The sequence below is a fragment of the Microtus pennsylvanicus genome, chromosome 9 (assembly GCF_037038515.1).
Source record: "Microtus pennsylvanicus isolate mMicPen1 chromosome 9, mMicPen1.hap1, whole genome shotgun sequence".
Classification (NCBI taxonomy): domain Eukaryota; kingdom Metazoa; phylum Chordata; class Mammalia; order Rodentia; family Cricetidae; genus Microtus; species Microtus pennsylvanicus.
The window spans coordinates 38551350-38577192 of record NC_134587.1 but is presented as its reverse complement, the minus strand read 5'-3'; the positions used below and the strand labels follow the sequence as shown (position 1 = coordinate 38577192).

The 25843-nt window shown below is 48.1% G+C and overlaps 1 protein-coding gene and 1 long non-coding RNA gene across 2 annotated transcripts in view; one reads left to right on the top strand and one right to left on the bottom strand.

The window, feature by feature from the left end:
* Pax8 (paired box 8) overlaps positions 1–25843 on the top strand; it is a 59894-nt gene that overhangs the window by 18292 nt on the left and 15759 nt on the right. Inside the window, exons 3-9 of the mRNA XM_075985322.1 lie at positions 15736–15901; positions 17970–18167; positions 19423–19511; positions 19885–20010; positions 20270–20445; positions 24781–24901; positions 25384–25590. Coding sequence (XP_075841437.1) covers positions 15736–15901; positions 17970–18167; positions 19423–19511; positions 19885–20010; positions 20270–20445; positions 24781–24901; positions 25384–25590 — 1083 coding nt within the window. The remainder of the gene's footprint in view (positions 1–15735; positions 15902–17969; positions 18168–19422; positions 19512–19884; positions 20011–20269; positions 20446–24780; positions 24902–25383; positions 25591–25843) is intronic.
* On the bottom strand, positions 16788–20418 carry LOC142857302 (uncharacterized). The gene is made up of 3 exons (XR_012911797.1): positions 20306–20418; positions 18081–18221; positions 16788–16903 (listed from the first exon to the last, which is right to left on the bottom strand). It is a non-coding gene; the product is annotated as an uncharacterized LOC142857302 (long non-coding RNA).

Below are 25843 nucleotides of genomic sequence, written 5' to 3'. Positions count from 1 at the left end.
CTGTCAGACCTGCTGTTAGAGCAGCCTGTGCATGCAAGAATACATGTCCCCCACAGACTTTTGGTCACAGCAGCCCACTCCACCACCACGGAGGTTACATAGGTGCCCTTGTGAGCCTCTGTGCACTGTTCTATCTTCTTACATTAGCCTTAGGGCCACCCTGTAGGGGGCTCAACCTTAGCTTTTTCTTTCTCTTGGGAGGCTTATGACCTTAGCCCCTGGGCCCAAGGATAGCCGTGGAGCACTAGTCCTCCAGGATCATACGCTCTGCAGAAATCTAGGCTCGGATTCATGTGGCCACAAGTCCTGTAGACACCTCCATGCTTCCTGGGTTTCCTCCTCTGAAGCCATACACTGTAGGTTGTATCTGTTCATCTCTGTCCCCTCTCACTTTCTTCAGTAGCCTTGAGTGTGGCCTTAGAGCAACCGACCCCCTTTGCTGTGGTGTCAAGTTCTAGTTAGTGGCTGTCATGGTTCTTGCAGTGGTTTGAAAGAAAATGGCCCCCAAAGGGAGTGGTGCTATTAGGAAGTGTGGCCATTTTGGAGGAAATGTGTCACTGTGGGAGTGGACTTTGACGCTTCTTTTGCTCCAACTTCCCTCATTGTGATAGTCAGTTGGCTTCCTGTTGCCTCTGAGTCAAGATGTAGGACTCTCAGCTCCAGCACCACATCTGCCTTCATGCTACCATGCTCCCCACCATGAGGATAACAAACTGAACCTCTGAAATTGTAAGAAATTTCAGTTTCACCCTTGCTGGGCGGTGGTGGTGCACACCTTTAATCCCAGCACTCAGGAGGCAGAGACAGGTGGATCTCTGTGAGTTCAAGGCCAGCCTAGTCTACAAGAGCTAGTTCCAGGACAGGCTCCAAAGCAACACAGAGAAACCCTGTCTGGGGTGGGGGGAGTCCCTGCAATTAAATGTTTTCACTTATAAGAGTTGCTATGGCCATGGGTTCTCTTCACAGCAATAGAAACCCTGACTAAGACAGTTCTGGAAACCCCAGATGGGAAAATTTGTTGAAGATTTTGCTTGGTATGTTGTACTCAGGAAGGCAGGTCTTCATGTGTTTTTCCCTGTGCAGCTTAGGGTGATCAGGCCTCCTAGCGTCCTGCCCTGAGGGATTCAACTCCCATCTTCCTTCCTCTCTCGTCCCTTTCCATGCCTCCCCCCACATAAGCATACAGTCTTTCTAGTTGTGTATGACTCTAATTCTAGCCAAAGCTTACCCCTTTCTCCTCTCTAGGTTGTCAATCACAATTTATCTTAGTTAAGATCTGAAAGGCAAAGAAACCCAGAGCTGGAGAGAAACAGAGACATGATTTAGTTACAAAGAGAAAAGTGTTAGCTGGGCGGTGGTGGCGCACGCCTTTAATCCCAGCACTCGGGAGGCAGAGGCAGGTGGATCTCTGTGAGTTCGAGGCCAGCTTTCTCTACAAGAGCTAATTTCTGGACAAGCTTGATAGCTACAGTAAAACCCTGTCTGGAAAACAAAACAAAACAAAAAACAACAAAAAAAAGAGGAAAGCATATCTTTTTCTCCTTTGTGTGTTAAATTTAAGACTCCTCATTTATCTGGCCTCTTAGTCACTGTAGTTATCCCAACTACAGCTGTGTTTCTTTCTTGTTCCTCCTTCTCCTTCTCCATCCTCCCCCATCCTGTCATCCTCTCCCTCCCACTCTCATGGCTTTTTCTGTCCCCACTAGGGTTTTTTTTTTTTTTGCCACCTCTCTATTTGCCTCCTTCCCCATCTCAAAGTGATTTTAAAATGTGTGCTCCTTAAATTCAAGTCTATAGCCTTGTAGCGGAACTCCAGAACCTAGGGTCCTAGCAGTCCATGATAACATAGCTTGACTTGTTAACTACACGCTAGCCCCTTACACAGATGCACACACTGACCCCTCTGTGGTGTACACACATGACCTGTGGGGATCCTACAGGACTGCTTGGGGGGCGGAAGGTGATGATTCATGGGGTCCACAGTGAATGGATCACAAAGCCGTAAGGTTGGTAACATAGCAAAGGTCATTAATGTGTATGTGTCACAAGGGCAAGCCCCTCATCATCAAAAGTCATCTTAACACGTTACAGGTCTCCTAGAATACTATCAGAGAGCAACACTCATTGAATCGAAATCTAGCTGAATTTTTTTTAAATTAAATTGTTTAACTATCAACCCATTTTCTTAAAGAAGCCACAACATTATAATAGCCACTAGCCTCTGAACCCAGGGGAGTCTGGGGTGACTTGTGAGGAAGCTGGGAGTGTATGCTCCCCAGATGTCCTCACCTACTCTGAATTGCAGAGCTGTGTAGCTCAGGGTTGTCCACCACTGCCCATGTGGGTCTTTGGTACCCGGAACCCACAGGCCTCCAGAAGCTCACGGGGAGGAGCCGGAAGAAAGACCTCTAGCACACCTTCCGGGACTCTGGGAGGCTCCTGGTGGCAAGTTCATGTTTAATGGACTAATTAATGATTTGGGTTCCTAGTAACTTATGCTCTACAGCGTGGCTACAAACCCTGAGCCGTCACCAGAGACTCTTCCGACAGACCCAGGGGCGGGGACATCATACCAAAATCTCCTCTTTGAACTCTACAAGGTGGAAAGTACCTGGCTTCCCTAGGGAGTCTGGTGAGCAGTCAGGGGTTAGGAGGACTCTGCACCCCCAGAACGGAGCCTACACAACCAGAGGACGTACTGCAGCTGTCTCTGAGGCTCTCCGTTTCCAGAGAGAAAACCTGAGGAGTGAGGTCCACAGACAAGGCCGGCAAGGCGAGAACATTAGTGAACCTCGCTCCTGGGAGGCCTCTCTCCTTGGGTACATGGAAACCGGAGGGCAGGGTGTAGATCAGCTACGCCCAGAGTCGCAGACACAGAGGCCTCTGCGTCTTTAGGAAGGTGAAGTACTGCGCCTATTGTTCAAGAAATTGCCAAATCTCAGTCATAGGGAGAATGTTGCCCTGCTTAGCCTGCTAGTAAAATACACAGGACAAAGGCAAGCTGGAAGAAGCCTTCAGAAATCTCTGGGAGAGCCCCGAAGTTCATCCTACCTAGACAAACTAGAGCATAGCAGCTTTCGGGCTCAAGGCAGCCCTGGAACCCAGGTACCTCCTGCCTCCCGGCCCCTGTGCTCTGTACAGACTGGCCTTAGGAAAAGACCCACTGTCAAGATCAGCAGCACTTTCCCCAGGAAGCTTAGAGGCTTGTTGGCATTTACAGCAGTTCCATCCTTGGAAATACAAACACTGGGGGTCCTTTTTGGGAGAGAGGTGACAGGGTTAATCTAAGGGCTGGGGGAGGCAGAGAGACAAAGGCCTTGAAACCATGGTGAAGCCAACCAGATTAATAAGAGGAAGGGGGTGGGGTGGGTGGTAGACCATTAGGAAGACAAAGAGAAAATCATGCTGGAGCAATAGAAAGGGAAATCTAATATCAACTAGGGAAAAATAAATGGAGATTAGGGCAAACAAATTAGCTTTAATGGGTTCAATGCTAATACAAGAATAACAGCGGAGCTGTGAAAGCCTTTGAGGGGAAGACGGGATAAAGAACCTGGGCAGTCAAGCAGGCAGCGGAGATTATGCAGGGAAAAGGGGGTGGCCAAAGGAGTCAGGGGAGGGAGAGAGAGGGGAGACAGAGGTGGAGGAGCAGAAGGGACGGGAGGCCTAGAAGGGGCCAGTGACCGTAGGTCAGAGGGACGATTAACACTGGGTACCAACAGTAAAGGAACTGGAAGGGACTGAGGATGGGGGCCAAGCCACAGCCGGAAAGGAAGAAGAAAAGAGGTGGGGACTTAAACAGGGCGGAGGAAAATAAACCAATATGGAAGCATAGGGGACAGACAAGAATTGGATATTTTTTTTCCCCTCTCACTGGAAAAAGTCAAATAGTGACATCCTAGACACCAATCATCTGATCAATGAAGACTTGGAAAGGATTTTAAAGTGGACTTTGAAAGCACACACGTTGGAAGGTGATGCTGAAGACCCATGCGCTCTTAGGGAGGGTCTGACCCTACATGGAATGACCAAGGTGGCAGGAGCCATGAAATGCAGAGTATTCTCTTGAGGCTCAATTCTGCCCTCTTGCAATGGGCAGCCTTGGGCAATCTATGTACCATCTCTGCTCCTCACCCTGTTGTATGTCAAATGGAGGCAGTGTGCTTTCTACTTCAAGGGCCATTGTGTGAATTAAATGGAAAACACACTTAGACGATTGTGCGTGGCTCAGGAAGGAGTGGGTTTCTCAATGCTGCCTGCAGTCGTGATTCCTAAGCATTAACTAACCCAGGAAAGGGGCTGAATATAGAACACGGCCCACCTCCCTTCTTCCTTCTCTTTTCTCCTTTTTAAGGGACGATACTGGTAAGATACACGTCGAGTTTGGTTCTTTTTCAGCGGTAGCCCAACCCAAAGGAAAGCTCTTCATTCACCCTTTGTTTCTCTCCTTCGGCACCTGCACAACCCCCTCTTCATACTCGAGCACTGAAAATGAAAAGATTGAGCTAAGCCTTCTCAGCGCCCCCACCCTTTGGTCTGATCCAAGCCAGGGCATCTTCCCCTGCCTTCTAAAGGAAGCCATCTAACCCTACTTGGAAATACTCTTTGGTTTGGCTGAGCTTCAGACCATAGGAGACCCAGGGTTGTTATTGCTTCTCCCCACTGCCTTAAAGCTTGTAGAGGAGCAGATTCGAGGCAGGCTTCCAAAAGAATGCCCAGGAGTCAATGAGTAACCACCTAGTCATGCACTTCAGGAGGAAAGGGAGCTCTGGCCTTATTCTTGACCCCCAAAGCATCCAGAGCCAAGGTTGTCTCATCACAAAGGATTCTGAAATAATGAGAACAGAAAACAACCCGGGCAAGAGGGGCAAATGTGGTGGTGGAGGTGGTGGTGGTAGTGGGGATCTGCTACTTGCTGAGATGTGAAGAAGTAAATTGAAACCACTACAGAAAGAACCATCCAGAAAATCATACCCTAAAAACACGGACATCAAAACAGACACAGGAATGGCAAACCTTGGTGGATGGCTTACTGAGTTCAGGTTCAAACAACCTACTTAAGCAGAAGAAAACGAAGTCCCTGCCAAGGTGAAGTGCGGGTTTTCTGGTCACTGTCCCACACTGCTTCAGAGAATAAAAACCAGTGACTATTTGAGCCCCATCTAGGAATCATTGCCGAAACACATGATAGGAAGCTGTTCCTCAGTGGCCGTGTCCATGATGGACTGCTAACTTGGCCAGCTGGTGGGTAGCAGATGGCTGGAGGCCTTCCTTCTTGTTCTAGGTGGTTGTTGGCATCATTGGTACAGCAGTATCTGCTGATCTAGATTCCAGATCTCTGAGAGCCAATCACATGCCTCCAGCAGCATCTGGGCAAACCATAGCACTGCAGCTCCAAGCCCCGGGATGGAGCTGGAACTCCCTTCTAGATTCTGACATCAGCTTTTCCCTTTGTTTCCTCCAGCCCAGGGACAGTGGCTGCTTCCTATGATTGCACATCTGTTAATCAAGATGTTCAGACCAGAAGTATTTCAAATTTCAGAGCTTTCTAGATTTGGGAGTATTGATGGGAGTATTTGGGAGACAGACAGACAGACAGACAGACAGACAGACAGACAGACACACACACACACACACACACACACACACACACACACACACAATCTTGAGGATGAGACCCGACTCTCATCATGCCATTGTGACATTCGCTTATGTTTCCTATACTCCTTATACATATAACCTGAAGGCCATTCTGTGTGAGGTTTCCACGCATCTGTGTTTTTGCTCACTCCCTTCAGAGAAGTCAGGTTGGGAACATGTAGCTTGTTGGTACTAAAGAAGTTTATGAGCTTTGAAAACATCTTGTACTTGGGGGATTTGGATTAGGGATAATCGATCTGCATTTCAGAGATACTTTGATTCTTTCTTTGTGTTTGTGTATCCCTTGACATTCAGGGAATTCTGGTAAAAACCCCTCTACTGGAATTCCTAGGAACAGGTGTCTGTCTTCTGACCATTCTCTGAAGGATGCTACCAGAAGAAATCAGGGGAAACCAGGTTCTAGGACTGGATTGTCCTTGCCCTTGTCATTATCCTTGAAGGCAGTGGTGAGCTCCTAGGCAACGTGAAGCGGGGACGTTTCTTTTCTTTGTTACTGACTGAACTGCGATGGGCACAAAGCAGCACTTCCCACACAGGCATGAGACAAACATTTCTCCACAGCAGGTATCTGAGTTCTCAGGAAAGGTAACTTCCACCGCTAATCTACTGTCTCCTTGGCTTGGGCTGTGACTCGGGGACCTTCTCCCCAACAGAACTGTAAATTACACAAGGCCAGAGCTGGGTGGTCACCCCACCATTCTTCATGGGACCTGTGCAACCAGAGTTAAAAATAAAAAGCTTCTTCATGAGGCATTTTAAGACCCACACTGGTGCAAAGTTGTAATAGCACTTCTTTCTCCTCAGTCTCTATCAGAACATGCAGCCGCACTTCTCCATAAATCTGGCTCCTCACAAAAGTCTGGACCCAGAAGGGTTCATACACTTAGTGTGAGCATCAGAGGCTTGGTGTTAGAGCCAGGAGAAAGGATGCTGCGTTCACTGCCTAGGTCCTCAGAAGCAACGAAAACCTCACTTTTCTTAGGCTGTGATATGTGGAGCTCCTTCTTCAAATACTTATGTCTAACAGTCTGTGGAAAACAGAACTCTGTTGAAGGCAAAGTCTGTGCAGTCTTTTCTAAACCTCCTACGGCTCTGCCTTCTTCCCTCCTTTACTTTGTTCTTCCTTGCTTCCCTTCCCTTTTTCTTTCTCCTTCTTCCATGTTCCTTCCTTCCAATGATGAATTAAACAAGCATGACCTGGTATTACTGTGTACTAAATATTATTCAGTAATAATAATAAATAATAATAAAGCATCCTTCAAGAAGCAGTCAGTCTATGCAGCGGGCACAGTCAGTAATGGGGCACTTACAGTTTGATAAATGTAGTACAATAGCTTGTCCCTGGCTTCTTTAACAGAAAAAAAACAGAGGAAGTGGGCAAGAAAAGGCACAGAGGACTTCCTGTGGGAAGGTAACTCTTACGATATAAATGAAATCGATCAGGAGAAAGTAAGGCATTGGAACTCCAGGCATGGGGGATGGCATGAATGAGGACTCAGGGCAGGATTTAGGTACTATGACAAAAATAGTAAGCAATTATGTATACTAGGACATTGATTTTAAGGCTTAGACAGGTGGGCAATGAGTCCCTAGAGAAGAGAAAGGTCATGGTGGGTCTTGTTTGCCGAAGTTAGAAGCTTGGCATTACCATGATGGAAAGGACACCATGTGTTTTCTTTAAACATTCTTAAATGTGGGAGTGGTACACGCAGACATGAACATGGGAGTGGTACACGCAGACATGAACATGGGAGTGGTACACGCAGACACGAACATGGGAGTGGTACACGCAGACATGAACATGGGAGTGGTACACGCAGACATGAACATGGGAGTGGTACACGCAGACATGAACATGGGAGTGGTACACACAGATATGAGCATGGGAGTGGTACACGCAGACACGAGCATGGGAGTGGTACACGTAGACATGAACATGGGAGTGGTACACGTAGACATGAACATGGGAGTGGTACACGCAGACACGAGCATGGGAGTGGTACACGCAGACATGAACATGGGAGTGGTACACGTAGACATGAACATGGGAGTGGTACACGCAGACACGAGCATGGGAGTGGTACACGCAGACATGAACATGGGAGTGGTACACGCAGACATGAACATGGGAGTGGTACACACAGATATGAGCATGGGAGTGGTACACGCAGACACGAGCATGGGAGTGGTACACGTAGACATGAACATGGGAGTGGTACACGCAGACACGAGCATGGGAGTGGTACACGCAGACATGAACATGGGAGTGGTACACGCAGACATGAACATGGGAGTGGTACACACAGATATGAGCATGGGAGTGGTACACGCAGACACGAGCATGGGAGTGGTACACGCAGACATGAACATGGGAGTGGTACACGCAGACATGAACATGGGAGTGGTACACACAGATATGAGCATGGGAGTGGTACACGCAGACACGAGCATGGGAGTGGTACACGCAGACATGAACATGGGAGTGGTACACGCAGACATGAACATGGGAGTGGTACACGCAGACATGAACATGGGAGTGGTACACGCAGACATGAACATGGGAGTGGTACACGCAGACATGAACATGGGAGTGGTACACGCAGACACGAACATGGGAGTGGTACACGCAGACACGAACATGGGAGTGGTACACGCAGACATGAACATGGGAATGATACTTGCAGACGTGGGTTGGGATGTACTGATTTCCAGCTGCGTAACTAGGAGTTGTATGGGGAAGGCAGGCGGGACACCAGTGAGCCCAGGTTCCACTCCTGCCTGTGTGGATTATGTTTCAGCTATGAAGATTTTTCCTTGATCACCTTGAAATGATTCCATCTCTCGTTCCCCCTTCATTATTCATTAATTCTGCATCCGTTGTGTCCTTGTGTGCATCTTACATATGAATCAAACATTTGTCTGTGCGTTTATTTGGCAAATGAATAACTCTTCTTAGACTCCCTGTTGCTGGACTACATGCTCCATGAAGGTAGGGATCAATTTTATGTTCTCACTTCAGTGGAAATGTTTGGTTTGTCATAGTGCATAGGACAGTGTCGAATACGTGGGTCTTTGAATGCTGAAGGCAGCTAGAAGATCTTGGTATAAATATTTACGGATAGAAATGATATCGTCTGGTGAGTATTCTGTATGGGAGAATGGAAGAAGCTCAAAGCAGTTGGCTAATTCATATGGGATATATTTATTTAATACGTTACATAATTTAACAATAAACTTTTAACAGAAATACTTTTGATTGCATTTGGCTCTCAGTCTGGTAACAGATGAAGGTCATTTTTCACTTATATAACTATGCAAAGATACTTGGGTCATCCCATACACCCTTCTCCTCATTCAAATTTTTCCTGACTGTGAACGTTTCCCTCATCATTTTTAAACAAGTTCCTCAAAAAAAAAAAAAAACAAACCATGATGGCTGCTGCATTTTTGATGAACACTATGCAATAAACATAAGGAATGCTAGGAAAACATCCCAGCAGAGGCTCAACCTAGTCTGTCAACAAAAAGTGAAGTGAGACAAAGGAAGACAGAAGTTCAGAGTGGAGGAAACGGCAGGTGCAAAGGCCCAAAGGCAACACCAGCACTGACAGTAGCCAAAGACCAGCGAGGAGACTTCAGTAGAAAACAGCACGTGATGCAGCCGAAGGGGAAAGGGTAGCACAGGGCTGTTGTCATCGGCCCAGATGGCCTGGGGCGGTGGCAGCTGCAGCAATGGTGGTGATAATTTATTACTTAAGAGCTTTCTCATAGGAAGCTGAATGCAAAGGGGAAGGGGTGCTCCTTGGTACTCACGGTGCTATGTAAAGATGGATTATAGGTAAAACCCTAAGAATGGGCTGAAGTGAAGCTCTGCAGAGTGAGAACAGCACCAGGATTTGAGAGACGTTGTGGAAAGAGCAAACACGAATGTACCGCAACGGAGAGAGTGAGAAGCTTACACTGCTCATATAAAGAACCAGGAGATTGACATGGGAGCTTCTCGAAGAGGGAGAGTCTGGCACCCTCTACCCACACGTCACAAAGTGACATTTGAGCACATGCCAGGCATGAGGCTTGAGAGAGAGCTGAACCCCATAAGGGAAGGGAGGAAATGGGAGAGCCAAAAAGGCAAGCAGGATTACTTCTTAAGGCATTTGGGTTGAAAAGAACAGAAACAGAGTTTCCCAGTCAAGGCTGAAATTTTCAGGTAGGGGCTAGAGAGAACACATAGATGATAGATTTCGTTTTATTTGTAGATCCAGACTATGAACTTAGTAGACAGTGAGTAGTTAATTTTTTTTCCGGGAGAGGGTTTCTCTGTAGCTTTGGAGCCTGTCCTGGAACTAGCTCTTGTAGACCCGGTTGGCCTCGAACTCACGAAGATCCGTCTGCCTCTGCCTCCCAAGTGCTGGGATTAAAGACGTGCTCTACCACCCCCTGACAATTTTTTTTAAGTAGGACAATAACTTATAGTCAGTTTCAAGTGCATTTGAAGTGTGAGCAGTCTATGAGAAATGAATGAGAGAGGTAAAGAGCAGCCTTACTTAGCCACTGCCTCTCTTCTCTAACTTCCCTTAGGAGGACAAATAGTAGGCACAGAGACAGACACCAAAGATCAGGGAGGGAGATGGGGCAGAGTGGATGCTTGTCCTTCCCAGCAGGACAGCTTATTGTCTCTAAACACAAGGATCTGATGTGCGCTTAACCTTATGATCTGAAGTGATCTGGTGTACCAACTTGGTACTAGAACACTTTCCTTAGGTACAGTTTGAGTCCTTGGATTTTTTTATTCCATAAAGGTATAAAGCCAAGAGGGAGAGGTTGGGAGGTTGGAGCCATTCCAGACCTGTAAGCCAGTGTTCCCGGGGAAGGGCAACACCAGATTGAGAACATCAGAGATTCGTTAGTATCAGCAAGGCTTATTCTTCATGGAAGGGAAGTAGCATGGTTTGAAGGGTACCCCAAGGCAGCCTCTGCATCTCTTACTATACAGCCTTGCCAAGGGTCCAAACATCTGCCCACCTTGACGCTCTTTGGAGCTAAAGAAAAAATACCCAGACAGTAAAATCAGGTTTTTTTACAGCATGGCACATTGAGATATTGTTATTTTGGGGCAGAGCTCTAAGGAATCAAGATGATAAAAAGAAAAACAGTACTGTAAAATGAAGTTTGAGGGTCCCACAATGTAAACAAAGCCTGGGCTTCTATCTTTGAGGAATTCATAAAGAAATCAAACAGATAAAGCAGTTGGTCAGAAGTCAGTGATATGATGATGGGCGAAGGTGCAAAAGATTGGGGGTGCAGGGAAGGTGTGCTCCTCTTTTAAGTGTTCAGCATCAGTTCATGCAATGCGAGCTTCAAGCGATCTCTGTCTCATTCCCCCGTCCTTACTTCTCAGAGCCTTTTAAGTAGAGAAGAAATCACCAGTCTCCTTGGACCTTCTGAAATGGTCATTTCCCCCTAAAGGTTGGTTTATAGCAAACGTCACCTAAAGCTTTAGAGCCTGCCAATCAAGCTCACTCCTCTCTGATCAGGGAAGCTTGCATTTCCCTATCTGAAGACCTCCATATTCACGAGTTTTCTTACATCCAGCCAAGCTTCCTCCTACACATCCCCCTCTCCCCACTCACAGACCTCTAGACATACAAAAGGCCTTTGCTTAGGATGCTTCAAACCTCCTCCTGACTTCTGCTTTCCTCCACTCATCCTCTGGACCAACCAGGGAGCTCTTACTTTAACCACTGGCTTCCGACCTTAAGGCCCACCTGCCCATAAAGTACAAAGCAGCATGAAAGAAGCTTAGTTACAGTGGACATCAGCCCTCACTGAGGGCAGGAAGGAAGCTTGCACCCACCTCTGGGCATTTGGTGGTGAATCACCTAGCAAAGTCCACTCCCCCACACCGGATACAGAAAATACAAAGGCCCTTCCATAACAGAACTCAGTTCAAAACCTCACCCCATAGAGGCCACCTTCATATGCAACCGGTTGGCTCTTCCCAATCTTTCTTTCATGAACGATCTATAGAGGTGGTAAATGGCATTCTGCTTGGTCAAAGCACCAGGACTTCACGCAAGGAACCTTTTCCTACTTCCTATGGTCATTTTGTTTTGTTTGTTTGTTTCTAGGCATTTCTTTTATTCCTCCCTGATTGCCTATGTGCTCCTCCAAGGGACTTCTATCTTAATATGGAGGTTCCCAATTAATCTGATTGTGTCCCCTGAAAGGGATTTAAACATTCGTGTCTTGTTCAAGGTTACACATATAGGGCTCTGTACTTGAGTCACCATTGGCATTTTGCTAATATGTGTTGAATTGAAATGAAAGTCATTAAATACACATAATGATTATGATTCTTGGGGAAAGGTTGGAGGAGGAGAGGATATGATCTTGTTTGTTTTGTCAGCCATTGCCCAATGCCCAGCCTAAACCAGTGGTCCCACAGTATCAGCACTTACACAGTCTGGAAGCTTCTTAGAAACACACTTTTTAAAAAGTTTTTATTAATTCTTTAAGAATTTCCTGCAACAAATCTTGATCAGATTCATCTGATTCCCCCAACTCTGGCCAGATTCCTCACTTCCCTATCCACCCAACCCCCATCTCATGTGTGTGTGTCTGTGTGTGTGTGTGTGCATGTGTGCATATGTGTGTGTGTGTCCGGACATGCTCATCAATTCATTTGGGTCCAGTTTGTGTTGGCCGACTACTCCTGGGAGTCATTCCATTGAAGAGCTAACTTTCCCTTTCCTGCTGGCAGTCAAATACCAGTAGATCCTCTGCCAGGGTTGGGACTTCCTGTTGTCTTTCCCTCTTCCATGCCGGGCTTTTGTCTGGCTGGAGTTTGTGTGTGTCTTGTGAATGATGTCATCATCCAGGTGAGTTCCTATGTGCAGCTGCTCTGCTCTGTCCAGGAAGTCGTCCACCACCTCTGTCTCACAGTCTGTCCACCACCAGCCCCTCCCCATTCTGTGTAGATCTTTGAACCTTGAGGGGAGGGTGTTATATACATGTCCCATTTTAGGTTGGACACTCCAAAGTAACACATTCTCTTCACAGTGAACAGTTGTGGGTCTCCGACAAACACAAATTCTTGGTTCTACCCTAGACCAACTGATTTAAAAACTTAAGGTTGTCCTCAATGGGTTTTTCTTCAATAAACGTTCTTGAGACTCTGGTGTGTGTTTCATTTGGAGAACTACTACTCAAGCATTAGGGCCAAGCCAGGGTGGTAGCATCCAACCATGTTGATGTTATAATGAAAACCTTTATATTACTATCAAGGCTTTCGGCTAAGGAAATGCTTCTCTGCCGTCACCCCACGTTCCCATTGCAGTGACCAGCAGACACAGTGAGAAATCCTGCTAAGCTTCATTTCATGCCAAAGTTACAATCAACCAAATCTACTCAAATGATACGACTAAAACATACAGAGTCAAGGCAGAAATCCGACTCAAGCCCTTCCTCAATAAAATAACTCCCCAGAGAAGTCACAGTTCAGGGGGCCCGAGATGTGGCTGGTTGCTGTGCAATGAGCTTCAGTCTGGTCCTGAGGATGTGGGTTTCCAGGATTCTGCGTCAGCCTTTAGGATAATTTAGGACATAGTTTGTGCTATGTCTATTGGAGAACCGCATGAGTAGATTGTGCTTTTTTTGTTTTGTTTTCAGGCAAAATGCTCAACTTGTGACACCCCTCTCTATATGAGATCTGACTTCCAGAGAGAGAGGAGATTCTAGTTCAAAGATCTATGCCTCATGCAGTAAAAATTCTGGAACATAGGGACAAAGTAGTCCTGCCTACAGTCTTGTACACTTGGATAGCTGTCTGATGTGCCCTGGTGTTCGGTGTCTAGACCCCAAGGAGTCAAAAGGCAATGATGAGGAAGTGAGGGCCCATTTCTCCACTAGGGGCAGCATAGCCAGTGAGAGGGGTCAGGGGAACAAGAACAGAACAGACAAGAGCCTCATTGTCCATCGCCTGGGCTGGACTGAAAGTCCCCAAGACATCGTCCAATTCATGTAAAAGTATTCGCTGGGGCAGGTGGCCTAGAACAGGACAGGCAGAAGCTGTACCTGGAAGATGGACCGCCATGTCCCTCATGCTTGGTGTGCAGCCAATGCGTTTTTCCTCTTGATTTAATGCCCCGGACAGAGGCTTTTGACCTTGTTTGTTTGTTTGTTTTAAGGGAAATTATCTGTTCTGTTGAAGACATTATGAGTCCCTGAGGAGAAATTGGGAGGCGGTTTCGAATGTGCTAAGTCAGTGGGTGATAATGGGCACAGTGTGCCCAGCAAAGATACTTCCTACCCTTGTCCATGCATATGGTTAACTGGTCACATTGGCCTGGCATCAACTTTCCCTTCTTACCAGCCGGCTCGCTATGACTCTTTGTACAATACTGGCTTCTTTGCAGTCAGCTTCAGGGGGTCCTGAGCATTTGGGCTCAATCTATTCTGCTCTACCAACCTCTAGAGTTCTTAGACTTTCCCATGCTAAGCTAGATCGCAAGATCCAGTCCTTGGTGTGAAGAGACGCTAGTCATGCCTAGGCAATGTCACTGTCATCCTAAGATTACAGAGACAGGGTCAGCTCCAGCTGTCAATCAAGGACCCATACAGCGGTAGCAAGGGTTGGAGCCCTAAGCTTTGTTTGAATCCTGGCTGCTCTTCACAGAAGCTGAGTCATTCAAGTCAAGCCACTGAAATGCTCTTTGCGGTCTTCTGGAAACTGGACTTCGCAGCTCTGAAACTAACCCACTGTGGATCGTAGAGTTGAAAGTCTTGCACATCTCATAGACTCCTACCCTTTTAACCTCAGAACCTTTGCTTGTACTATTCCCGTGGCTCAGACAGGATCTCCTTTCTCTCATCTAACACTTCTTTGTCATGAGTTTGAGCTTGAACTTTTCTAAGAGCTCCTCAGTGCATCTCTGACTGAGTCTACCGATTAAGTAATTACCTCTCTGAGCAGGAGATTCGGGGAAAGGTCATGAGGGATCTGATTAGCTGGTCTAGGCTCCTATTGTAAATAAGCCCCGTCAGGTGGGTGCAAGTATGCAGATGGCTGTATTCACCTTGGGGCTTCAGGACCTGCTAAAGCACCTGTCATGCACTAGGCATTCAGTAGATATGGCTCTGTCTAGCTATGTATGATCAGAATGAAGTATAGACTCAGTCTAGAGGGGAGAGGTCAATCAGGGAAGCAGCTAAGGCTTGGCTTGCCATGTATCCTAGTGAGGTCTCCGTTTGCTGTTTTTAGGTCTCTGACCTGTCAAAGAGAAGAAAACTTGGGGTTGCTCAGGCGAGACAGCCAGACAAGGCCTAGATCCTTCTGACCTGCCTTAGCCAGACACTCTCTCTTGCACTTCTTTTGTGTTCTTGTTACAAAATATGGCTCTTTAGCTGGGCGAGGGGGCTCACACCTTTAATCCCAGCACTTGGGTGGCAGAGGTAGCAGGATCTCTGGGAGTTGGAGGCCAGCCTTGTCTGTGGAGTGAGTTCCAGGACTGCTAGGGCTACACAGAGAAACTATGTCTTAAAAACTAAGGGGGTGGGGGAAAGGTTCTGCAGTTTAAGAGGTGTAAGACAAAGGGAAAGACAGCTTGTTTCATCCTGCGCCTTTATTTTAATGAAAAAAGGATCTTCGGGGGAGGAGAGATATTTTCTCCAGTGTCACTCAATGAGCTGAGTGTATCAACTTTAGAACAGCCTGACTCCTTCATTCCTTTCGTGTCTGCGGATGAAGAAAAATGGGGGAAAGAGAATACTGACAGTACTTGACGTAAAGGCTGGGCTCCGGAGGACATGGAGTAGATCTAAAGGGTCACCAGACAAGAGATGTGCTCCTTTTGTATCCTCACATGTCAGATGGGGTGAGCTGCTTATACCACTTGTGCCAGCCTTTCCAGGAGGCGTGTTTCTCAGCAAGGTGGGGCGCACGTAGAGGGAGAGCTGGTGGAACTGACCATGGAGTGCCCAGACATGGTTACACGCAGTACTCATACTCAGGGCTATTTCTACCCAACATTTAGCACCTGGTTCTGACAATTGTCCCTGACAATCCTGTCTTTTCAGGCCACGGAGGGCTGAATCAGTTAGGAGGGGCCTTTGTGAATGGCAGGCCTCTGCCGGAAGTTGTCCGTCAACGCATTGTGGACCTGGCCCATCAGGGCGTGAGGCCCTGTGATATCTCGCGTCAGCTCCGTGTCAGCCATGGCTGCGTCAGCAAGATCCTTGGCAGGTAAGCACGAGATTGACCACACATCGCCTTTCCCCGCAAGCCTTGCCTCCTCTGGCCATCCTCAGCACTGCGGGCCCACGTACCACGTGATCTTACGTGTTTCAAGACACAACTTTCCGAGAGTCTGTCAGAGAAGCCATGAGAGCGCTTGATAAAATTCACAGCCCAGTCCTGCTGGAGTCAGCCTCTCGGCCAGGCCTGTGGCTTTTGTAAAATGTCTAGGAAGCACAAAGCTCAGAAATAGGGAGGAATGAGAAGCATTGATCTGTAAGGCTCCGCGTGGTGGCTCACAGCCCTGACTGTGCCAAGGAACTCTAAAGCCTCACAATAAATAAGAAGGTCATGGTCTGAACTCGAGCACAGACAATAGGAGGGAACGGACTCATTTATGTATGTCCGTAATACCTCACTCACGTGATTCTAATTCTTTCAGTTAGGGCTGAGAACCACAGGGCACAGATTCAGAAGGACAAGGACTATCAAAGCCTGTGACCCTTGCATCAGAAATATCCTTAAGTAGAGAATTTGAAAATTCCAAAGTTCCATGTCCTGTCCACCTTACTTCCTAACCCGTCACACACTGACCCTATGTTGATTTAAGGCAAGCTCTGCTTCAAGGAAGTAAAGGGGCTAGGCTAATGGACCATAGAGAGCCCTGGCTCTATGCCTGAAATTATTAGAGGGGAAGAGAGAGGCCTTTTCTTAGGGCCAAGGAGAGAGTACTAGTCAGATGATTGCAGAGTCCCAGAGAGGAGAGCTCTGAGTGGCGATGACAATGGCGTTTATAAAGACCATTTTATTCATTGGCAGAAGAGACCAAAGACCACAGGAGGCCAGAGGGCATCCAGATCAAGCCACAAATCTATCAGCCAGCTAGTTGGGAGGTGGATAGGTTCTGGAGGAGGAGGAGGCTCATCTTCGGGGGCTGAATCAGGCCAGAGATTCCAAGCGAGGCCGGACTTTAGAGTCTGGGAGAAGCAGCTTCAACATGAACCATGGAACCTGGTAGAAAATCAGGGGGCAAAGGGTGAGGGGACGGCTCAGACTTGGACAAGACAAAGGTGATCCAGCAAGAAAGTAGAGGGGTCAGGGACTCCAGCTGACTTCCCTGGGTGAGGCTAGGAGAGCAAAGGAGGAGAATTAATTATGCTAAGAGAAGGTGGAAGGGAGGAAAGAAACTCTGCAGGCTTGTGACTTCCAGTGTCCTCTCTTCTCTTCTCTTCTCTTCTCTTCTCTTCTCTTCTCTTCTCTTCTCTTCTCTTCTCTTCTCTTCTCTTCTCTTCTTTTCTCTTCTCTCCTCCCCTCCCCCCTCCTCTCTCTCTCCCTCTTTCTCTCTCTTTCCCTTCCTTCCTTCCTTCCTTCCTTCCTTTCTTTCTTTCTTTCTTTCCTTCTTTCTTTCCTTCCTTCCTTCCTTCCTTCTTTCTCTCTTCCTTGTTTTGAGACAGGGTTTCTCTGTGAAACAGTCCTGACTGTCCTAGAACTTACTCTGGGCCAGGTGGTGGTGGTGCACACCTTTAATCCCAGCACTCGGGAGGCAGAGACAGGAGGATCTCTGTGAGTTCGAGGCCAGCCTGTTCAACAGAGGTACTTCCAAGACAGACTCCAAAGCTACAGTGAAACCCTGTCTCAAAAAACCCAGAAAAAAAAAAGAACTCACTCTGTAGACCAGGTTGCCCTTGAACTCACAGAGATCTGCCTGCCTCTGCCTCCCAAGTGCTGGGATTAAAGGTGTGCACCACCACTGCCTGGACCCAGTGTCCTTTCTTACAAGGGAGATCTTTGCCTGCCTCCTGATGCTGGCCAGAGGAAGAAGACAGAGAAACCAGGATGAAGTCTTTGCAGACAGGTCTTGCTTTGGCAGCAGCATAAATCTACGCACAGAAGTGAAGTGGATTGTGAGAGAGAAATCCAGTGTTTGGTTGATCAGTAGTTGGGGGAGGGACCTGTCTCACTCACTCCCATACCTCTCCTGGGGAGACCCAGAGGGGTCAGAAGCGCTGGCCAGGTTCCTGTTTAAAGGCCCCACCTGCTTATCGGGTAATTTTCGGGGGGTTCTCTATTGGAGTAGGTACTACGAGACTGGCAGCATCCGGCCTGGAGTGATAGGGGGCTCCAAGCCCAAGGTGGCCACCCCCAAGGTGGTGGAGAAGATCGGGGACTACAAGCGACAGAACCCTACCATGTTCGCCTGGGAGATCCGGGACCGGCTCCTGGCAGAAGGCGTTTGTGACAATGACACTGTGCCCAGTGTCAGCTCCATCAACAGGTGAGAGAGGGTAGCTTCCGGCGCCCTCCTAGACCCCAAGGTTCTAGAAGATTCCTATAAGAGACGTGAATGGCCTGGGTAGAGTAGGGGTTTTGGAAGAGGCTTCACTTTGAGGAATCAGGGAGGAGCTCCCGGGCCTGGCACATGTCACCTCTCCCAACCCTCTCTTGCTCATGATGTGGAGCCTCCCTCTGTCCCCACACTATGTTGTACTGTATCTTCCTTCCTTCCTTAAACACCCTATCCTTTTACTGTGTGGAAGGAGCTTCTTGAGAAGATCCCTTCCTGGCCCTCATTGGAGTACTTGGTCACTTGGTCACTTTTTCAATCATTTGCTCCCTGCCTCCGTCCTTCATGTACTCACCCATTCATTCACACATAATTCATTCATGTATTCCATATTAGTTCCCAGAACACAAAATCCCTGTCCTTGTGAAGCTTACAATCTAATGGGAACACAGACACAGAGTACCCAAAACGACAATGCAAAAATGCAGCTACTTGTCCTGCAGGGGCTATTAGCCTGACGTCATGTGGGATAGCCTATAGTAACTTGTTTTCAGGAAATCGTGAAGGTCTTCCCCTAAGTAAGAAGCCGGGAGTGGGATTTAACTAGGTGGAAAGCGTTGCCAGGCAAACCCCACAACTACATATGAAAGCCTGAGGCTAAGGAGAGCTTGCACAGGAGGTGAGAGGAAGTCAGTCAAGAGTCAAGAAGAACCTGAAGTATTCTGAGTATAAGGTGACAGATAAAGCTGTCTCCAAGAAGTCTGTGGTCACCTTAACAGATTCCCACCTTTAAAGCATCCGCGGTGGGCAGCTTTTAGTGTGTTTTAAGCAGGAAGCTTATTTATATTTGAAAGAGCTCCCTCGACCGAAAAGGAGAGAAACAACTAGATAGAATATGTGGTCACTTCAGGACTCTAGAGGGACAGAGCAGATGACGGCACACACTCAGGTGTTAACAATGAGATATAGAACAGCGTCAATTCCGGGGAGGCTATCCAGGTCAAATCTACAAACCCTGCTAAGCTACCCCTGTATTTCTGCCTTGAGAGCTCCATGTTTCTGGTCATGACACATGACACGGAGAAGGAGGTATGAAGAATGAGGTGCGGTCATAGTTGGATGGTCCACTCATCGAGTTGGAGACACATAGAAGACATCTAATTGGGTTGTCATGGTGACAGGATCCTGGAGAGCCACAGCTCCTGTTTCATCCTCTTTCTCTAACAATCCTTCTGCTCCCTCGCAGAATCATCCGAACCAAAGTGCAGCAACCCTTCAACCTCCCCATGGACAGCTGTGTGGCCAGCAAGTCTCTGAGCCCAGGACACACGCTGAGTGAGTGCTTCGGGGTTTGGCTGTTCCCACACCCGTGCATGTAGACCCAGTCCTCACACCCATGTAGACACAGACACATACAGACACACAAGAACATACGAGTGTTCATATGCTTGTACACGGACTGAGTTATTACCCTGAGATAAAGTCTATTTCCACGCTCATGGGAGACTCACGGGAACATGGGAAATGGACACACTAGACAAATATCATTCTAGGAGCCCCTCGCACTAGCAGGCCCTTGGAAGTGAAGGACTCTAGCTCTCCAGGGCCTCTGGCCACAGCATGGCCTCCGGCTTTGAACCCATGGTGGCCACAGGGGCTGTGGGGAGCATCATCTCCAATTCTGACCCTTCTCCTTCTTCCTTTGCAGTCCCCAGCTCAGCCGTAACACCCCCAGAGTCACCCCAGTCGGATTCCTTGGGTTCTACCTATTCCATCAGTGGGCTCCTGGGCATCGCTCAGCCTGGCGGTGACAACAAGAGAAAGATGGATGATAGTGAGTTCTTGGGGGACCTGTGGGTGGTACGAGACACAGGATACAACTCTGCTCCAGCTTTAATATGAAGAGAAGGCTTTCCTTTGGCCTAGGACTGGGTAGGGTTCTGACACTCCCTATTCACAGGCACATGGGTCCTTCCTCTTGCTGACCCTTTCCCTACCTCCTCAGCCTGTCTGCTCCTCTGCTTTGGCCACTTTGGTGGCTTGGCAGGGGGTTCCCCTGAAAGCTTTCTTCCTGCCTGCCCGGGGGGCACTAGGTGACCAGGACAGCTGTCGGCTGAGCATCGACTCACAGAGCAGCAGCAGCGGTCCCCGAAAGCACCTTCGGACAGACGCCTTCAGCCAGCACCACCTCGAGCCGCTCGACTGCCCGTTTGAGCGGCAGCACTACTCGGAGGCCTACGCCTCCCCCAGCCACACCAAAGGCGAACAGGTGAGAAAGTGGGCTGCAGAACCTAGGCGGGTTAGGCAAGGGCAAGAGCAAAGCATGAACTCCAGCCATCAAAGCAAGTCCAAATTGCTCCTAGAGGCTCAGGGCACAGACTTGATGCGGTGTCCAGCCGCACGCATGCCTTATTCGCAAGCTGTCTTGACGCTGCCTGCCCTCTTCTTTCAACCTGAAACTGAACTCTGAACCTAGTTCGTGCATGCAGGGCTCCTTTTGTCCTCCACGGCTTTCTCCAACAATAGAATCAGACCCACAGTTGGAGTTAAGGCTCACACCCTTTTATGATGATCTCAACGCCACACCTAGCCCCACCTCCAGTCTCTCCTTTTACGCAGCCTAGGATTCTGGGTGACTCATGTGTTCAAGTACACTGACCTCATTCACACCTCTCTGCCCTGGTACACCATGTGCCCTCCTTGCAGGAAGCCTTTCTTCTAACTGCTCTACCTGGAAAAATACCAGCTGGCTGCAATGACTCAGCTCAATCTCCGTTTCCACGAATCTGCCCCCCACCTGTGACTCACGGCCCCTGTCATCCTTCCTGTCTCACACATGGCTTCTACTGACTTTACAGTTCATCCTAATAATCTCATGGGTAGGGGTAAAGGCAACGGACTTCTTAAGGCAGAGTGGCCTCTTGAGCCACCCCCAATCCTATCTCTAGAGTCTAGCATTCTTATTATTCATTATTATTTCCTTTTCTATGGTGATGGAGATCAAAGGACTTCACACCCACACACATTAGACAAGCCCTCTCCTTTTGAATAACATCCCAAGTCTAGGATTTTAATGGCTACTCCACAAAGGTATATCAAACGAATGATCCAATGAGAAATCAATGAATGATCAATTGAGAAATCAAGAACGCTAAGACACAAGCTACAGGGGGTTTCCCTCTCCAGATCTTAGGCATGGAGAAATGGGTTATAATGGGATAATTTCTCTACAAAGCAGACAGAGATATGAATATCCCCACACTGAGGCCAACAAAAACCTTACAATGCTAACAACCACTGAGATGCGTTTGATATGTCAATGGTTCCAATGTCTGTCTCCCTTCGTGCCATTGACTCGAATAGCTCAGGAAACTCTCTGGGGTATGACCTATCTGTCCTCTTGGCTTGAGGCAAACCTATAAGTTCACCTTTAAGACCTGAGGGAGACAATGCTGATGCTAACAAGCAGTTGAAACGTTGCCAATGAGTGGCTGGGTTGCTGGCCCTACGCCAACCCCCACAGCTGGGTAGGCAATATGCGTCAGTGATTTTTATCAGCCTTGGCTATGACAGCTGTGAAGGGTGTAGACACAGTCGGCTATCAGCAGACCCAAGCAGAGGGCCTGGGTGCACTGCTGATAATCAGAGCATGGCTCTGGGAGGCAAATGTTGAGCCTGCAGGAAGCTTGCTCTATGGTGGTGAGCCTGCAAAAACGCAATCTGCATATACTAGCGCCCCTTGGAGAATAATGAAGCCCTACCAAGGAGACCCCTGGTATCTACTAGGTGCTAGAGCCATTTCCCTGCGTCACCCATAAGTCCTTCAAAGGACCTTACTTGGTTAGAGTGAGCCCTTGGGCCCTGTTGATGGGTATGCATAGAGGATCTTAGGATAAGAGACACTTAGAACTTCAGGAGACTTGGTGACCACACAGCCTACCTTTTCAATTTGTATAAGAATTACTCAGGACCTGGAGCGTGGGAGGACTTGGGGAAGCAGACGATTGCAGAGTTTAGGGCTGCCAACCCTAGTTTCATTTGTATGAATTGTTCTACCTTACCAATTTTTGACATGGCAATTCCATGAATTTTATCTATCTATCTATCTATCTATCTATCTATCTATCTATCTATCTATCTGTCATCTATCTATCATCTATCTATCTATCTATCTATCTATCTATCTATCTATCTACCTACCTACCTACCTACCTATCTATTTTCTGAGACACGGTTTCTCTGTGTAGTCTTGACTGTACTGAAACTGGCTTTATAGACCAGGCTGGTCTCAAACTCACAGAGACACGCCTGCCTCTGCCTCCCGAGTGCTGGGATTAAAGGTGTGTGCCAGGGCATTCTTATATAAAGAGTGAATAAAACAAGAGTATTTGAAAGTCATTAAACCTCTCTAAACCCTCAACCTCAAGGAGTAAAGTGAAGCCCAGCCCAGTGTTCCTCAGCTCTTCCTTGTGTCCTTCAATGACTCATCAGGCTGGATTGTGAGGGGCAGAAAGCAGCTAGGTTGAGCCTTGCTCTTCTGAGTATTGTGCCACACAAAGGAACATGGTCTTTCATCCAGGCACATAAAGTTTGACGTCTTTGCGAGATGAGATAAAAGCAGATGCTCATACCTGGTCTTTGCATGGGACAAAGACATACACTTCTCGTCTGAAAAATTGGTGAGGGCGAAAGTGACCTCATTTCTCTTAGAAGTGTCATCCCCAGGTGCTGTTAGAAATGCGTGTGGCTCTTCCTCTATATTTTAAGTCCACCACCATATGAATCAACAGAATGAGAAAGACTGTTATGAAGACAGGCCAAAAATGTGGCAGTTAGTGACTTTTCCCATCATAGTAAAATACATCTATCATCACTTCTTGCTGAATATCTGTGCTTGCTGAGTATTCTGGGCCAAGCAACACTTTATTTAAAATCACAATTAATACTTAATCAGTCTTCTGCAGTAGATTCTAGGACCCCTATCCTTAAAAGGTAAGGGAGGAAAAACAACCAAGGCTCAGAGAGTTCAAACAGACCCACAATTTCCTGCAGATTGTTGCCGAATCAAGACCCTAAGTCATTTATTTCAGTTCTGAATCATTATTCCCTCCTGCCCCCAATTCAAGTTCAAGCCCAGAAAAAAATAATCCAGTCATCACTGGCATGTTTAAGATGTTAAACGCAACATCACCCAAATCTCTAGCTACTTAGCTTTCCTTTGCTCTTTGACCTGAATTTGGAACAGAAGTTTTAAGTGAGTGTTTTACTGTCAAATCCATACATTCACAAGACATTTCCAACTTTTCTTCCATTCTCTAGAAATTAGGTGTTTTGTGCAGTTTCATTAGAATCCGACTCTGAGCAGCTCCACCCTGCCTCTAAGTAGGCCCCCTTGGAAGAATGGAACCAGAGTACCATTTAGTCCGTAATTGCTGCTCCATGCTGATGGTGCCCTGGTGGCCTCCAGAATTGACTGCAGCTTCCAAAAGTGCCCTGCATGCAACCAGAAAGCATTGTGACTCCTTGGAGAACTGAGCTCAGTGGAAATTACAGAAAGCAATTGTCATCAGCAGAACTGTTATATAACCAGGGAACACTCCTCGATTCCAGTCTCGTACAACAGTTCATACAGTGCTTTTGTGAACTGCACAACCAGGGTGTGTGCAGTGGGTGTGAGCTGTCTTTCCCTGGGAAGAACAGCAGGGAGCCAAGGGGCTGGTAGGCTATGCTCGTGTCTTTAGCCTAACAAATTATTTTTTTTTCAAAGAGTGTCTGAGCCATCTCATACCAGGGAACACCAGGAGGAGTCGAAACAAGCTCTTATTGAAGATGACCCCAAGTATAGCATTCTTGAAACAAAATGAATCATTGTGCATCCTTCATGGCAAAACTAAATGTTTCTACTTGCACGTGTAATGAAAATCTGACATAGTCTTACTGGCTCGTATTGCTGGGTTGCTCATCAGGAATGATAGCAGCAAAGCCCAAACGTGAGCAAGTGTAGAAGTGATCATTGCCATCAGTCTGGGGCAGCAGTTGGTAGTGTGAGTGCCGGAGCTGGAATCCTTGCTTTACCCCCTCCCCCCACCCCCCAAGGGAAGGGGGGAATGTCTTCATCTCTGCACTTGCATTTCCTGCCTAAGTCAGAATCAGTTATTGGTAGACAGAGAGTCTCTGAGCAGCCCCACCCGCTCCCTGCTCCAGCCCTAGACAATGTCTTGTTTATGGGTCCTAACCATATGAAGAGATAGGAAAGACAGCAGCAGCCAGTCAGGACGTGATCCTCTGATGGCCGCCCCCCTCCCCCCATCACATACCTGGGTTTCTATGCCACCCATAGGCCTTGAATTCTATTCTGAAGCTTGAAAGGGGGAACTCCAAGTTAGGTCCTGAAGAGTTTTCAGGTCTTTGAGCAGGAGGATATGACCCCATCAAACATGCCGTGTTGAGCTAAGAGTGAACAAGAAGGCAGGTACAATGAGCAAGGGAGCTTCTCCTGGGCAGACTGGGGCCACCCAGTCCAGAGACAGGCAGTGGGGTCAGAAGGAAGACAGGCTTGCTCAGGGGCCTCGCTCTCCCCTGCTGACTTCTCTTTGTTCTTCAGGGGCTGTACCCACTGCCCTTACTCAACAGTGCCCTGGATGATGGGAAGGCCACCCTGACACCTTCCAATACACCCTTGGGACGCAACCTCTCGACTCACCAGACCTACCCGGTGGTGGCAGGTAGGATGCCCAGAGGCTCCTGAGCCATCTGGACCCTACTATGAGGGTCAGGATGGGCTTGGGGTAGGGGAAGGCAGAAGTGTCTGGCTGGCAGGAGGAAGGTGTTTGGGGTGCTGACCTCAAAAGAAGTGAGCTATGCTGACTGGGCCTCAAACTGGAACAAAGGGATGGAGCCTTCCGTCTCTGGCCCCCCTGGATTTCCTCACTCCCTCTTGCAGGGAGAGGCTGAGTACACACATACTTCAGTTGCCCCATCATCTACACCGGCAGGTGGCGCAGCAGGGCGGTAGAGCCTCCAGTTCCCCCATCTCATTCCATCTGAGGAACACAGTGTAGCCCCGGCTCCCCATCCTAGACTCCTCCTACAGCAGCCCGGCCTGCCTGTCCCCATCCCCTCGGCCCATCTCATGGCTTGGTTTGTGCATGTTCCCGCCCCATCATCTCACACCCCTCTCTCCTTGTTGTCTCCCTCCCTCTGGCAGATCCTCATTCACCCTTCGCCATAAAGCAGGAAACCCCAGAGCTCTCCAGTTCTAGCTCCACCCCTTCCTCTTTATCTAGCTCCGCCTTTTTGGATCTGCAGCAAGTCGGCTCTGGGGGCCCAGCAGGTGCCTCGGTCCCACCCTTCAATGCCTTTCCCCATGCTGCCTCCGTGTACGGGCAGTTCACGGGCCAGGCCCTCCTCTCAGGTACGACAGGGAGGTCCCGGGCTCTGTAGTGTCGTGGGGTGGGAGGGAGGTCATCAAGGCCATCCATCCCAAAGTCCTCCGGTCTGAGGCTAGTCCCATCTTTAGCCCAGATCTAGCCCACCACCACCCTAATCTCTAGTTTATTCAGCACATGGTTCTTTCCTTTTGGGAGAAGTTAGGAATCAAAAACAGTAATTTTGGGGGTTCCGGCAAGTGGGAGACATCGCATCAAAAGCCTATGAGGAAATAGGGA